Genomic DNA, 16715 nt, shown 5'->3' with positions numbered 1-16715 from the left:
GCTCACTTGTTTCCCAGTTGATGTGGGACTGCTCCAGTATTTTATCCCTTCAAGCCTTAAAATATTAGCTAATAGCTGGATTCCTTGGATGGATTTTTACATTCAGGGCCAGGTTTCCCCACTGATGTAAATCACTGTGGCTTCATTTTAGCTGTGGGAAAGGGTCTCCTGCACAAGTGAGGATTGGCCCAGTGTAATACATCGTCTCAGAGGATGCTTTCTTGGGCTAAAGCTGAGGCTTGATGGCAGGAGAAGAGTGGTCTCTAACCCTGTTTGATATATGATTTGTGTGTCAGATTGTGAGAAATGAGCAAGCTGCACTTTGGTGTGGCTTTGCACAGCCCGGTGTTCACACTGACTGGGCTGAAGTGGCGAACAACCTGTGGATATCCCACACTGCTGTCTCCTGGCTGAGGACTTTCTGTAGTTTACATTTCTGCCTGTTCCTCCAGCAGTCTCTGCTGATGAAGCTGTTAAATATCCTCTCTAGAAGATGAGGGAATTCAATCTTCCACTGACAACTTTAAGTGAGCCTAACCAAGGACTTTCCCATGTTTGTTAGTTGGCTACAAACCAAGGAGGCAGATGGGGGAAAAGGAGGGCTTTAGCTGCCTTTCTGGTACAAGTTTTTTTTCCCCTGAGCTGCTGTTTTCAATGGCACTTGAAGGCTTAAAGCTGAGCTAGTGGAGAGGTTTGTCAAATTCCCTCTCAGGCATGAAAGGGTCTAAGGCAGGGTTGGAAGTCTGTGGATCTCCCACTTTATAACCTTTCCTGCCATACCAGGCCTGTGGGAAGGTCCTCAGTGGCTCAGCACAGGGTGCTGAGTGGTTAGAAGCTGCCCCCATCTTTGCATCTGGGTGTAAAATGAGAAGTAGATCCATATAGTAGATCCATTGCATGTTTAGGATATTGTTAAGCAGTAAAGCATTAGGACTCAGGATTTGTTTGCTGAGGTGACAGGGCACTGTGTGTCAGCCCATTTCCTACCCATGTCCCCACAGCCCTGCACGTGTACTCCTGGCAGGGCTTTCGGTCTCCCAGCTTTGAATGATTTCTCCGTCCTCTTGCATTTCTAGGTGGGGTGAGTGCCAAAGAGCAGCAGTAGCAAAGGCACTGATGACTCAGCAGTGATGACCCTGCCTCTCAAAACACTGGGCTGGTCCTGGTTCAAGGTTCCTAATACCATTGGGAAGCCTTTCTACTAAGTTCAGTGGGCTTTAGATGACTTTAAAGCAGACAAATAAGGTCTCAGCCTAAGTCTACTTCCTGGAGTCATGCTGACACTGTCACTGCCTTGGCTAGACTTGGGATCAAGGAGAAGACCTTTAACAGTGGAATTGGTTTTGTTACTACTATTGTAGAAACTCATTATTTTTTTTCTTCTCTTCCAATTTTAGGGGATTCTGCTTTTTCTGGACTATATTGTGTTTTACCTGGTTCCTGGGATTCACACAGGGAAATTCTGAAGGTAAGTGACACTTTTTTTTTTTTTTTTTTTTTTCCCTTCTCTCCTCTTTCAACAAAAGTAAAAGCCAAGTGCTTTGGTACCAGTGTAGGATTATAACTTAACAATGTCTGAGCTCAGTGCACAGTTAGATGCATTTGTTGCTGACCATTGCAGTATGGATGATATAGATGGTGCAGTTAAGGCTGGCAAAAGAACCAGGTTTTCTACAGGTGATTACATGCCCCACAGAATTTTCAGAGTCTCATGGAACTGGTGCAAATGAAGCACTTTGTGTCTAAAATGTCACTGGCATCTACTTGCACTTGCCAGGACTTAACTGCTTTTAGAAAGTGCCCCTTGAGACTGGTGCTTTATGGAATTAAGTGCCTCTGGCAGACAGATATTTCCTTGACTTTGGTGCACCCCAGGCATGCCCCTGCCAGCATGGGGGATGTTATGCATATAGAAATTATGTGAGTTCTAAAGGTAAAAGCAAATTTAAGGGAGGAAAATCCCACAGGGTTGGTTGATAATAGAATGGCTATATCTGGTTCAATCCCTGTGCTGTAAGGGAATATTCTATAGAGAAGTGACACCTTCACCCTGTCCTTACACCCCTTCTCCAGGCATCACCTCCCTGGTGGTGCCAGGGACAGGACTAGGCTGGGGTACAATAATCAATGACCCTACAAGAGGAGATAAAAATCTTCAAAGTCAACAAAAGCACAAAAAAAATATTCATCTTTTACAGCTGATAGCAGGCGCTGAGCATCTGTGCAGTATCTGTTTGTAAAGGAGCCTTCTCCTCTTAAAATAGCAACACCTTTCCTACATGAATGCTTTACATGGGTATTTGCTGGAAGTGAACAGCTTCCCCTGCCGTCAGCAGACAACACTAAGTGGACTAGCAGGCTCCAGGGCTCTCCCCTCAGTCTCCAAAACATGAAGGAAAAATAGAAATTTGGTCAACACTCAGATGTCAGCCAGCCCATGGAGCACTTTTTACAGGGGGGGAATAGATCCCTGCCATCAGCAATTTTGAAAAATGTAATATTTTCCAAATTCTGCCTCCATGCAAAGGAGGTGAACATCTGGCTGAATTACTTAGTCAAGCAGTTTTCAGAGCAAGTTTTATGTCAGCTCGTAAAGAGGCAGAACAAATATTGTGTCTTGGCATCTCCCTTTTCAAGTGGATTATAATACGCTGTTTAGATTCACCTCTATCCATCATTTTACTCCTGTGATAATTATGGGATGGTGCCATGTCTTTTGTTACCATCAATCTAAAGCAAACTCTTTAATTTCACTCTTATTGTGTTTACCTTGGTGTAGTCAATAATTCCTCTCTGAGATACTGTCTCTGTGATAAAAGAATTTTTAAAAACTTGCCTGGTTTTCACACAATGAGAGAGAGGATTTCCTTCTGGGCACCAGAAAATAAAACCTTCCAAGGAAGTGAAGGCTGTATGTAAACATTGGTGACTTGAGGCTGTGTTATGTAGTCAATAATTCCTCTCTGAGATACTGTCTCTGTGATAAAAGAATTTTTAAAAACTTGCCTGGTTTTCACACAATGAGAGAGAGGATTTCCTTCTGGGCACCAGAAAATAAAACCTTCCAAGGAAGTGAAGGCTGTATGTAAACATTGGTGACTTGAGGCTGTGTTATCACCCAGGATTTTCAAACATGAGAGTCAGAAGTAGTAAGAATTTGATCATAGGTCAGTGTGAGGATGAAAATAAGCCAATGCTGTGGGCTTTTGAAAACACTGTGGCTGTTACTCTAAGGATTAGAAGTCTTCCTGTACACTGGAAAATCAGGGAACACAGAGGATGATCTTTCCATAAGTGTTACAAATCCAAAAGATTTGTGAGGTGAGTTCATTTGCTGTGCACTGACTAACTTTTGGAAATGCTGCACTTACTCAACACAGTTTTATCTGTGGGTATCACACCTTGGCTGCTGGAATCTGGGAAAGCTGCATGTTATTTCTCTCCTGTCTTTTGGCTTCTTTCTCTTATACAGCTTTTTGTGTGGAGAAAGGGGGAGGGAAAGAAAGAGATGGAAAGGAGAACAATAAAATATTTTTTCCCCTTTTTCAGAGGTGATCATGTGGTTGTTCAAGAATCTCTGTGTATCTCACTTCAGGCACAGAGTCTGATAGAACAGTTTTTCCCAGTTGCTCAAATGTTGCTAACAGGAATGTTGTTACTAGCTTTGAGGCACCTGGGATCAGGGAGATGTATGTGAATGCTCTTTTCAAATAATGTGTTTTGATGGAAAAATCCGCAGAGGAAAAAATTTGAAGGGGAAAAAATCCTCTGCTAAACTTGGAGCTGCTTCAGGAAGTCAGAATTACCTTGTGTTTTACGTTAGTTGATGACATCCCATATCCCAGGAGATGTGCCCCAGCAGCCCGGGACAGCTGGATGGGCCGGAGAGGCAGATGGGCTGGGTGCACAGGAGTGCTGAGCTCTGTGCCTGGACCTAGTGCTGGAAAGTCCACATACGTGTCCTGCATGAGGACTCTTTAATCAGATTTTGCATAGGCATCCAGAGTTTGGCTCCACCTTAGCGGGTTTTGAGGGAGAGGAGTGTTTGGGTTGTGCTTTTTTCCTTAAGCACTCCTGGATGCCGTTGCTAACGAGGCACTTGTATTGGGATTGCAAACAGCAGTGGCATCCTCTGAGCAGGGAAACGTCCTTAGGTCCTTGCAGAGCAGCTACCAAATAAATAACTTCTGGAGTGTGCAGCATCTCCAGCAGAGACAACCCCTGTCTGTCTCTGAGAGAGAACCTAAAAATACATGTAGAAATTGGAAGCTGGAGTCTAGCTCCTCACTTAAGTGGTAAATTTATTTCCTTAGGGATAAATCCTGATGCCTTTGAAGTCTGTGGCAAGGGTCCCACTTCACTTAAGCCAGGCTTTGGCCTTTGCTGTTTCATAGGCTCTGGAGATTATCCAGAAAGAAGACACTGCCATGGATTCCTCTGTTCAGTAAAGAGAGGGGAAGGCTGAGAGACAGCCCTGTTGGACAATATGGAATAAAAACAGTGGGGGACCAAGGATTTCGGAGTATGGGAGAAATACTGTCATTAACACTTGAACATGCTGTGCAGTAAATTACCCCTCTGCACAGAGTGGGAACATTTCCATCCTTTTCTCCATCTGACGCACCTTCTCCAGGGTAGTGTCTGCTAGAAAATGAGTCAAGCTGCTTTAAAAAAGGAAGGTGGGAATAAAGCTAAACTCAGGCCAAGTAAATATTGATTGACTCGTTCTTACGCACAAAAATGGCCAAAGTTTTTGCCAAAGTCAAGGAACAGAGGTTTTCTCATCATTCTCCTCCCTTCCTGGCCAGCAACATTACAGGTCTCAGACTGCTTGAGTCTACAGCCCTTCTGGCCAACACCAACGAGCTCTGTAAGTGCCTGTCCTCCAAATATTGTGTTCTGTGCTGAACGTTTAATAGTTAAGGGTGAAAGCAGCTGAATACCAAGGCACCTTTAGAAAATTAGCTCATTTTTTTTTTCTTTGGAGAACTGTTGATTTACTTTTAATCTAGGAAAGTTGCAATCCCATGGTGTTAACTATGATTGGCACCACCACCTTTCTGAGTGTTAAAATCTTGCCTTGCAACATCAGCATTTGGGTTGTACAGCCCCGACTGGCTTCCCCTAAGAACACTGGAACAGGAGCATTGTTTGGTCCAGAAGTAATGGGGATTGCATTTGGGCAGGAAGAGGGAAGGAAGTGCAGTTATCCTAGCTCACTGTCAACAGTGATAATGTCATGGGAATCATGATCACCTTCATAGGATCATTTGGGTTGGAAAACCCTTACAAATGATCAAATCCAGCCATTAACCCAGGACTGCCAAGCCCACCACTAAACCATTAGATGTCCCCCAGTGCCACATCTAATGTTTTTTGAGTACTTCATGGATAGTGACTCCACCACTTCCCTGGGCAGCTTGTTCCAATGCTTTACAAGCCTTTTGGTGAAGAAGCCTTTCCTACTCTTCATTCTAACACCCCCTTCCCCCCACTCCCAGCACAACTTGAGGTCATTTCCTCTCATCCTGTTGCTTGTTACTTGGGAGCAGAACCTGACCCCCACCTGACTACATCCTCCTGTCAGGGAGTTGTAGAGAGTGAGAAGTTCTCACCTGAGCCTCCTTTTTCTCCAGGCTGAGCTCCTTTAGCTGCTCAACATAAGACCTTTTTCAGGTCTGGGCACATTTACTTTTGCACCTTCACTCCTGTAGACCTCAGCATCTTCTCCAGTTAAGTACTTCAGCTGAGGTTGCTGCCAGCTGGCCCCAGTTTGTGTTGCTGTTGCCTGCTAATCTGAGCTGTGAATGGCTTCTGATAGACCTCGGGGACAGACAGGAGGGGATTCTGCTCATCTGTCCATTGCAGGTTCCTGCTGGAGTTGGTGGAGAAAAGTCCTCTGGGCATCAATCTCTCTCCTCCTGTCTTGAACAAGGCACCTGGCTCCTAGGTGACATTATACAGGAGGCTAATCTTACCTCCACTACTCAGTGGCTGCCATAACCAATTTCTGAGCTCTTCACAAACCAAGTCTGGTTCCAGCCTATTAAAATAATTTAATGCTGTAAGATGATCTTCTGGGAAAAAAAGTACTGCTGTTGAGAACCTTGAGCAGTTCACTGAAATCTGGGTGCAATTCTTTCACACTGCGAGGCACCTTCGCTTCCCTAAACTTTCCAAAGATTGAAAGCTGCTCCTTGCTAGCTTGAAGAGAGACAGATACAAAGCTTTTGCTCCCTTTGGAAGTTTTGTTACTTGCCCTCTGGGGATATAAAATTTTGCAATCCCAGCTCAATCTGTTGTTCAAATTCCTTTCCAGCTATGTGGTCAGTACTCAGAATTAAATCCCAGGAAGTGGACTAGTGGTGCCTAGTGGGAAATTTCCTTTTAGTGAGCTCAGTTCCCTCCAGAACATCTGAGCTGGTCCCTGGTGGGACAGGAAAACTCACCAGATGTACCATGGAGCTGACGCATTTTGGCAATTGCTGGTAATCATGTTGAGCATGCCCTTGCTCCTCACGTGATGTGAGAAGAGCTGGGAGTTCTCCATGCTGGTTATTTGAATATATATGTGAGAGGGTGGGATTATATATGTGAGTTTCCTGTATCCTGTTGCCTTTATGCATGGATTGGTTTGACCTCCCTCCACACCCATTCAGCCCTTGGGTTGCCCAGCACCTCACATAATCTTTGTGCTTCCCTTTCAGATGTGGATGTTCTTCAAAGACTGGGCCTGTCAGGGAAAAGGCCATCAAGTGGATGGTCCTCCTCACGTACAGTTCCTCAAGGAGTCATTCCTTTCAAATCAGGGGTCATCTTCACTCAGCGAGCACGTGTCGAAGCACCGCTCAGCACCCTCCTCCCTGCAGGCTCCAGCTCTGACCTGCTGCTGGTGCTGAGCCTCTGCTCCCACCGCATCAACAATGCTTTTCTCTTTGCTGTCAAGAGCAAAAAGAAAAAACTGCAGCTAGGGGTCCAGTTTGTGCCTGGGCAGATCATCGTGTATGTGGGCCACAAGCGCTCTGTATATTTTGATTACAATGTCCACGATGGCCAGTGGCACAATATAGCCATCAACATTCGTGGCCAGACAGTCACTTTATTTACTTCTTGTGGGAAGCACAGAGTACATGCGGATTTGCATTTTAAAAAGGACGAGGCATTGGATCCACATGGATCTTTCCTCTTTGGGAAGATAAGCCAGCACTCCGTGCAGTTTGAAGGAGCCATCTGCCAGTTTGATATTTATCCTTCTGCCAAGGCAGCTCATCATTACTGTAAATACCTGAAAAAACAGTGCAGGCAAGCAGATACCTACCGGCCCAACTTGCCCCCACTCATCCCCCTCCTGCCCAGGGATCCCAGTGCCTCCCCCAGTACCCCACAGCCTACGGAGCCCTCTCTGCAGGGTCTGAAAAACCTGACCACTGCTGCCCCAAACTTGGAGTTTGGCAGGGTCACTGCACCCCTCAAGATGAGGGGTGCAGGTGCAACAACCGTCACATTGCTGTCAACCCCACCGTCACTGCTGAGACTGACTACCAAAGCCACCAAGATCACAGTGGCCCCACCTGTTCTGTCAAGTGCCAAATCACAGGTACCCACCCGCTCGCTCTCTTGGGGCATGGGGACGACCCTCAGGGTGTCTCGGCCCACTCCTAGCACGCCCAGGGAGAAAACTCCCCTTCCCACTGCCAAGAGGGTCCCACCAACAAGCCAGAGCCTGGTCACAGCCAGCAGGAAGGAATCCAAGCAAGAGACCAAAAAGAAGATCAACCAAAAGCCAACCATTGAGCCCCCTGAAGCCCCCAGTACTGTAAAGCCAATGAGGAGGGTGACTGATAACACAACGAGCAACGTCCACCTTGTTACCCTAAAGCAAACCCTGCAGAACTCAAGCCGTGGGCCCATTCCAAAGAAGCATATGCCGTCCCCCACCAGGAGAGTGGATCCCAGTATCATCCCTCTGGTGTACACCAAACCACACCTGGGGTCTGCCTGGCCTGGTTCCAGAGCCAGGGCACAGGCCTTCAACCTCACAACCCCGGCTGCCATGGATGGCTATCAAATCTTTGACCCCTTGGGACCCACTCCATTTCCATTTTTACTGGGATATCCAGGAGTGAAAGGAGAGAGAGGACCTCAGGTATGTTCAGGCTCTTCATGTTAGCTATTCCCAGTCACAGCTCAGCTCAAGGGCTGGCAGACCACAACCTCCAAGGGTTTCTATGAAGCTTATCCAAGTGTGGCAGCCAAGCACCACTGCATTCCTGATCGTCACGATTTTAGCATAAATCTCACTTTGAACCTGAGTGTTCAGTGACAGTGGATGCCATTAAACATTTGTGGTTAAAGTTGCTGCTTAATGTTAGATTTAGAAAAAGAAAGGGGGGAAAAAAAGAGAAATCCCACTTTCTTTTCCTTTCAATTACTAGCTAAAGTGTTAATGGCCGGGTTGGGGCTATCTTCCACCCCCTGGTTTATCTCTGGTCATCTTCCATAGAAAACCCAGATGCCTTAAGAACATGCCTCAAGTTAGCTATTTCTTGACACTAGTTATTAGTTTGGTTTGTATCTGATACTCACAGATCCAGAAAAGTGCCCTGCTTCAGCAAATGCAAGTGCAGAGATGGCTTCAGGATTTATTTTTTTTAAACAAACTCTCATCTATTTTTATGGTATAATTTTTGCTTGGGTGTTTAGTTCTGTTTTTTATTTCTCATAGCCTGCACTTAAAACATGCAAAAAGTTTCCTTTATAAATTTAACTACTGCATTCCACATAAAATAACCCATTTCAGGTTGTATATCTTGGCCACTGTAAAAGCATACACACGTTTTGTAATGCTAAAAGCACTCAGGCCCCACTAATTATCTGCTGGCTGTTCTTTTTTTTTTTTTTTTCAGATTTGAGAATGCAAACATGATCTTTAAACTGGCCAACTTTTAGGGGGATTTGGTGTTCCAGCCCAAACTGTCAATAGGACAGAGGGGTTGTGCATGTAAAAGAAGTTTCTCCCAGACAGAGCCTTTGGTTGCCAAGATCCAGCCTAGAGTGAATTTTTACAGCTGACTTCTTAAAATAGTGAAAGAAGTGTTTACAATGGAAATATTGAGGCTGGCATAAGGAATGACCAGCACTTTTCTCCACAGAGCTACTCCTTGGTGCAAGTAACACCTAAAGTGGAATGGTTGGTCTCCCCAAGTCCTCAATGGGAACTTAGTTTGTTTTTCCTCCTGTCCCATCTCGAAGCTGGGTGGTGATTTCTCTCCCTGTACTTTGGGTATAGAGTCACCCAGGGTGGTGTTTTGTTCCCAGGTTCCTGCCCCTGGGAGAGGTGAAGGTGCTGCCTGGGCAGGGGTTGAGTGTGGGCTACAGGCGCCCAACCCTGATGGAGTCTTGGTTGGTGCTTGGAGAAGTTTTGATAAATCCATGAGTAGATAGAACAAGCTCCAGCAATCTGGTCTTTGGGCAGGCTTCTGTGTTTTGTGGAGAGTCATTTCAGGCACATTTCCAAGAGAAGAAATTCAGCAGTTGTGCATTTCCCTTAAAACATCACTTAGCTGTAAGGGTGAATCTGGGTGGCTGCTCCAAGCCCATCAAAATCCTGACCTCTGCCACTTTCTTGCTCTTCAAGTGTCATGAGGGTGACCAAGCTCTAAGCCCCTGCAATGTAAAGAGCTTATTACAGAACTGGAGTGGAAAATCCTTCTCAGGCTTGTGAATCATAACAAAGAAATGGATTCAGGCTGTGGAAGGCTGAGGGAAGAGATGGCAGGATTTTTCCATTCTGTCTGAGAACAACTGGAGTCCTGAATTGAGGGAAAGGAGAACTTTCTGAGGCTCTGTCTGGCCTCATTCTCTTTGACTGCTGGAAACAAACTGCTTGGGGAGGGAAAGGTTATGTCTTGGCTGGAGCTGGCTGCCACATGATGCTCGATAGCTCCTGTGACTCACTTGGAGATCTCTGTACCATGCTTCCTTGGATGTCTCTGACGTGGGAAGGGGAAGAGGAGAAAAGATCGGAATGGGGATGACATGTTGAGAAATTAATGCAGTACTTCCATGGCCAGATGAGCGTGTTTCAGAACAAGTGCTGATAAATGTTCTGGGCTTGAGCAATTACCTGGTGCTACCCTTGTGCTGCAGGGCAGGCATTTCTGATGAGGTCAGTGATATGCCAGCCTGGCACTTGGCCTGGCCAGGGCAGGTTGGGGGCTGGAAATGTCATCCACTGTCCGGCACACAGAGGGAAGGATAAGGTGATTAATTAGTTTTCCCAGTTGTTGCCTGATACAAGGTCTCTTCAAGAAGATTGTCACCCTGGGCAGGGAGGTGTGTGGGTGGGGAACTGCCTTCTGCCTGTTCAGCAAGGACCGGGGCCACCTTGGCTGTGATTTCTGGGCAGACTGGCAGCCACAGAACCATCCACCTAGAGAGAAAGGACTATTGTTCATCCTGATCATCTCAACGTCAGAATGGAAATGGCAGCCCTGGTGTGAGGCAGTGATGACTCAGGATCTGTGGTGTCTGCAGTTGTGGCTTTGTAAATTCTACTAAAACAACCAATGGAATAATCTTAGTGGTGCAGAAAGGCCCCATCCAACAGTAGAAGAAAGGTTTGATGGTTAGAGGAGTGGGAGCAAAGGACTGAAAGGATTTATTTCGGAATAAAATTCAGCGCCGTCCATGTATTAATCTGTCCTGAAGGACTACCTGGGTGCTGTGCAAAAGGAAGTGGAGACACTGCATTCCACATGCAACTCATGGCAGAGCATTAATTCTTCAGGAATGCTGGATTTGCTGAGCAGCTAGAGGAGGGAGTGCAATATGTTCTTAAAAAAGAAAAACTTCTTGGGAACCATTAATAACCACAAGCATTTGGGATCTCAGCTCTTTGGTTTTTCTGGAGGGGAGAAACAACAAAAGGAACACCCAGACATCATACGAGGTCAGTAACACAGCACTGACTCAGCAGCTGGCAAAGGTCCCTCTGAATCATCCCCACTGCCCAAAGCACCTCCAGCCAGCCTTGCTCCAGAGCTCCAGGCCCTGCAGCATGACCCCAGCACATGGCTGGAAGTAGCCTAAAACCACCCCCCCAAAAGAAAAATGCATACTGAAAAATAGTATCTGTTGTGAGCACGTCAAACTCTTGAACTAGGGCTGTGGTGTGATGAATATTTGAATCTTCCAGTGGATGGGATGTCATCTGCTTGTCTAGACCAGCAGCAGATTTGGCAGGGAGATTTGGAGGGGCTACTGTAGCCTCTCCCCTGCCCACCAGCACCACCTGCCAGGTACAGCTGTGGCAAACCCCTTGCCCTGGCGTGACTGGGTCTAGCACAGTGTACCCCAAGTGAGACCTTTCTCCTCCCATATAAAGCTGCAATTCCATAGCTTTTTGATCCCTACAGACAAGCCTGTATTGACTCTTGATGAGTCTGAGGGTTATTTTTAGAGCAAGAAAACCACCCCTTATGCTGAATGTGCAGAGAAGCAGGCTGAGTTCACTGAGAGGCTGCGGAAGCACTGAGTAACATAAGAGGAACAGGGAGTGTGTTTCAAGGACATCCCGAATATCCAGTCAGAGGACAGGGGGGCTAGCAGCCCTCAGTTCCATCTGCATGTCCAGGGCCAGAAGCCCCAAGTCAGAGCCAGTGGTGGTGCCTGGCAGGCAGCTCCCTCTCCTGCCCTCTTTCCCTGTCTCCCTCTCTGCGAGGCACATGTGTTTCCGAGCGCGTCCCCAGTCTAGACTGCTCCAGCTGCCATCCTCCGCACGAGCAGTTTGTCTTGGAGCCCAGCTCCTTCCCTAAAGAAGCAATCCCAGCCAATTCAATCAGTGGGCAGGGAAGAGAGGTGACTGGAAACGCCGATAAAATATATGAAGTGCCTGTTTCCAGTCCTCCTCGCACCAGAAAAGGCTGTTTGAGCTGCCAGTTCGTGATAAATTAAGGAACACACAGTGTGTTTGAATATCTATTAATGAATGAGTCACATTAATAATAAAAAAAAAAGGGAGACTGCATGCTTTGTATGATGCATGGGAAAAGTTTTATCCTTGCTCACACAGTTGGATCAAACTTTTTTGGTGATTTAACCGGAAAGATCCCTGAAGGGAAAACTTGCAGGCAAATGACCGAGCATCAGAAAGGTCTATTTGTGTAAAATAAAGGTAATTTCAAAGAGAGATAGTTGATTGTGTGTTTGAGATAAATGTGCTGCAAAGGATCTAGGATTGTACAAATATATGCAAGTATTTTTATAAATCTTTAAAAATAGAAAGTGAGTTGTAGAGTAGGTGATCCCTCTATTCCTTCCCAGCCTTTCAGGCTGCATTCCAAGGTCTGGGATTGCTCCAGTGTCTGAAGTACCCCCTGCAGAGCTTGTTCCTGAAATGTCCTCATAGAAAAGTTGCTTTCATCAAGCTGGAACACTCCTATTTTGTTGTGTATTGTGCTGCTACTCTGGGAGGATCCCAGTTGTGGAAAAGGACCTTTGTGTGATAGGTGTTGCACAGACCCAGAACAACATCTGTGCCTAGTGCGGAAATCGTGTTACAAGGCTGGCTCTCCACCAGCAGCTCAGCTCCTGCCAAAATTATGAGGACTTTTTGTTTTTAGACTGGTTGAAACCCAGACGTGTCCAAATTTTAATATGATAAGCCTGCCTTGGAGAAGAAAGTAACCAAAGTGTTGGGAGTTCCCCCCCGCCCCCCTGAAATTCTAGCTTTGTTTTAGGCAGTTCTTAGAGCCATGAAGTGCCTGGCAATGACGGGGAGGTGAGGAGGGGTTGGCAGGCTGTTGAAGATGAGGGTTTTTTTCTCCTCTTCTCCTAAGCAGGGAATTTTGAATTCCAGTGCTGTCCCTGTAGCTGCTCAGTCCTTCCTTGCTGGTGCTTCCCAGGCTAAAGGGTAGATTTGTGCCAGTGGCCTTTTTTCCTGTAGGAATATTTCTTCTTGGAAGAAAACAGTTCAGGTCCTTTATCTGCAGGGGTAATGTCACTCACTGCTCAGAACCTGGTGGCAATGTGGGGAGACGCTTTCGATGTGGTTTCTGAACTCCCTTTTAAGTTGGCTTTTACCACAGGCACTAGCACCTGAGAAAGAAGAACGTTCTCTCTCCTCAGTCCTAGCAGTGTTTTGCACTTCTAAAACACACTTTTCTGGGACACAGGAGAACTGTGCCACTAGTGTCTGGGCAGAAATACATTAGGAAGACCCTAAAGTATGTCCATCTGTCAGTGTGCACTGGAATATGAGCTTAATAGTTTCCTGGAAACTTTCAGCTCTTTGCTGCCAGGCTGAGTACTCACCCTGGGGGAAACAATTACAGGAATCCTTTGCTATCTGACCAAGTTGATTCAGGAGTCGTTTCCCAATTTTCAGCACCAATTCCTGTACTCAGTATGCTTTCATTCAAGCCTTCCGCAGCAGGTTTGCCCTCGCTGAGTTTGGAGCGCAGAGGGCACCTTGCTCCCTGAAGCACTGCTGTGGCCAGAGGAAGCAGTGCGAGGGGGATCACAGTGTGGGAGAGACAGAGGTATAAATTAGCAGCAAGAGGAAATGATGAGATTTCCCTTGTCCTTGGAGTCCGATGTATTTCTCTTTTAGGCAACTTAGTTTAATTTTCCATTTGCAATTTGAAGCTCAGAGGGCTAAGATAAAAAAACAGTCCCTTTTGCACCAGAAAGTTTCCCAGCAGCAGCTTAGAATAAATCCTGTAATCATTTGGTGGGATAGGTCGTTGTTCCTAATGCTACCGTGGGAAACTGAGAAGGGTTAAACTTTATTGTGGCTGCCATGAGCTGCTTCAGGAACTGTTCAGGCTGGTTAACAGCTCAGCTGTTTGGCTTGAGAAGAGAGAGAGCATCTGCTGCTGCTGAGTTTCTCCTTGATCTCTGATCTTGCTTTGTGTGACAACAGGGTGTGTGTTCTCTGCCATCAGTTTGCAGAAGGAGCAGGCAAGGAGCCAGAGAGACAAGAGCTGCAGTGCCAGGAGCAGTAGCTCACCACAGGAGGCCTCAGCTTTGCTGATCCCTGCGATGGGAGGGTAGGGCCGGAGCACTGATATCCTCATCCCACTGCCAGGAGCAGGAAATCTTCCTGCCCCTTGGAGCACTCACTCCTTGTGCTCCTGATGAAATTCCCCAGGCTACAGTGGAGAGGTCCCCGCAGGCTCGGTGTGATCTGAGTTGGGCGTGAGGGTGGAGGTGTCTCTGGTGCAGGCAGGGGCTGTGTAGGCATCACCCCCAAGCAGGCTCTTGGCACCTTGTTGATAGACATCTCCTGCTCTCCCTGTGGAGCCCTATGCCTGAAGTGGGACTTCATCCATCATTTGTAAGTAGTTGGGCCCTGATCCAGGCCCATTCTCCTCTGGCTGACTCTCCGGATGCACATTTTCCTTGAGTGTATTTCAGCTTTGCTCTCCCCAGGCAAAGCCAGTTGTGGGATGTGGGGCTCTTGTCCGAGAGCTTGAGCCTCTTGTCTGAGAACAGGGGCTGGGTGATACGGAGGCAGAGGCAAAACAAGTCACTAGGAAGGCACAGTCCACATCCCATCCAACCCAGCTACCAAGGAACTGAGAAATGTGAGAAGTACAAAGTGGCCTCACAGTGTGTCACTCCTCACCACTACCTGTGTCCATCCACTGCCCCAGTCCTCTTCCACCTTGACTGGCTTCAAATTTATAAGTGGTCACACTCCTACCTTCTGCAGTTACTGTAGTGGCTGGCACCTTTTAGCCAGTCATCCCACAGTCACCTTTATCCCTCTTACTCTTCAAGAAAGGAAAAAATAAGTCTGAAGGGATGCCAAATCAAAGCAAAGTGGCAGGGACTCCTGAACTGTGCACTGCTCTGTGCTTTTCCAGCTAGAAGCCTTTCTCTCAACTCCATATTCCCACTCCAGTGCCAGTATTAACTCTCTCCTTATTTTTGTTTTAGCTTCAGTCTGTTCTGAGTGGCCCACGTTTTTGGAGAAGGTTTTTGCTCAAGTGGCCAAGTACAATTGCAGCTGCTGTTAGCAGGAAGGTGGAAAAGGTCACCTCAATTCTGGTACATGGGGAATGCCATGCATCTGCTCTTTTACTTCTTCTAAGGGTGTAAATGGGGATGGGTTTTGATGGAGGAGAGGTTAAGGACTTGGATTAATCTCTGGGAAATTTTATTAAAACTGTTGCTGCCTGAGTTGCACTGGACTCGTGCACTGATAGTTATCATCCCAACTAGGGCAGGGGGATATTTTTAATAAAAGGTGGGATTCTGGAGCACAATTATACATGAAGCTTAAAAAACCCCTACAATTACATGTCTATTTGCACAGCTGTATAATTGCATTATGCACGGGGCCCTGAGCTGGCACAGTGACAGGTTAAAACACTGGGATATTGCTAAAATGAGGGTCAGCTGTATCAATGGGGGTTGTTAATACAAAGACCAGTAATACTGTGTTAGCCAGCAATAAGCAACTGGCAGAGGGGTCAGATGAAGTGTCCCAGGCTATAGAGACTGGACATCTCCAGGGCAGGCAGGGCTGGGCAGCAGCAATGAGTCATATGGTGACAGAAGTCCATCCCTGTGTGTCTCAGTGAGCAGTATTAGCTGTTCTGTGCTCTGTAGGCTCTTTTAAAACAAGCCTTTTCTTGTTATCTTTACTACCGCTAGAACTATCTACAGGGATAAAAAGTTATGATTTATTTGTTGTGCTGATAAATTGATAGCACAGGGGACATTGGGCTTTGATTATGCCTTCCCTGATTTTTTTTTTTACTGTGCTGAGTTTAGCTCTTAAAATAGATCACGTTTGTACAAGCTTAATGTGCTGTTTACATGTGGGAAGGTTGGTAATATCACTGGAGTATTTATCCATCGGTTACCTGTATGGTTCAGGCAAGTTTTCTCTTTCCAAAATCTTTTCCTGGACATGAGATTCAGGGTAGGGATCTCCTGGGTCAATTTTTTTTTCTTACTGAATCATGCCCTTGATGACTCCTGGGAACTGCACTCTAGAGATCATGAGCTTTTTTGCTCCTGCTCAGGGGTAGTACCAACCTGAGCAGCTCTGAGCAGCAGGGCCAGCCTGGCAGTGGGCTTTGCTCAGGGAGGAGATCCCACAGGGATGAGCCAGTGGGAAGGGAAAAAGGCCAGAATGTGGCCATGGGGCTCATCCTGCACCTGCTCTATGCACTGCACCCTCATCCCTGTGGAATGTTGTTCCTGGGACCTGCTCTCCCACCTGCCACGTAGTCAGAGAGCTCAGGCTGCCTTCCAAACATCCTTCAGTCAGCTGCTCTGGATGTCTCTCCCTGCTGAATGCAATGGAAACCTGTCTTTTGTAGCAAGTTACCAGAATATAAATCCTCTGGGAGACGCTTTAATTAGCAGTTATTCTTGTCAGACGTGTTTGGCTTGGGGGAAAAGAAGTTCTGAGGAGTTACTAGGAGTTGCAGATGGCCCTCTAGAAATCTGAATTCTCCAGCCCATTGAAAAAAAAGAATAAATAGATGAATAAATTCAAAGGAGTTCAAACCTCATTGGTTAAGTATTTTTTCCTAACCTGTTTCAGATCAGTGCACAGCTGGGCTCCTGATATCTCCACTTTGTTCCTACCCTCTTCCAAGAGCCCCCACTACTCTGATGCGTATAACTCGACCTTCCCTTTGCTATAGAACCGTATTTAAGAATTTCCAACGTTGACACCAATTTTATTATGTTTT

At 46.4% G+C, this 16715-nt stretch overlaps 1 protein-coding gene across 7 annotated transcripts in view; it reads left to right on the top strand.

The window, feature by feature from the left end:
* LOC104688252 (collagen alpha-1(XXVII) chain B) overlaps nucleotides 1–16715 on the top strand; it is a 147099-nt gene that overhangs the window by 10966 nt on the left and 119418 nt on the right. For all 7 annotated transcript variants that reach the window (XM_010397658.4, XM_010397661.4, XM_039561575.1 and 4 more), the window contains 2 exons: nucleotides 1398–1468; nucleotides 6708–8146. In XM_010397658.4, coding sequence (XP_010395960.3) covers nucleotides 1398–1468; nucleotides 6708–8146 — 1510 coding nt within the window. The remainder of the gene's footprint in view (nucleotides 1–1397; nucleotides 1469–6707; nucleotides 8147–16715) is intronic.

Source organism: Corvus cornix, chromosome 17 (assembly GCF_000738735.6).
Source record: "Corvus cornix cornix isolate S_Up_H32 chromosome 17, ASM73873v5, whole genome shotgun sequence".
Classification (NCBI taxonomy): Eukaryota; Metazoa; Chordata; class Aves; order Passeriformes; family Corvidae; genus Corvus; species Corvus cornix.
The sequence above is the reverse complement of the archived record's forward strand: the minus strand, read 5'-3'. Positions and strand labels throughout refer to the sequence as shown.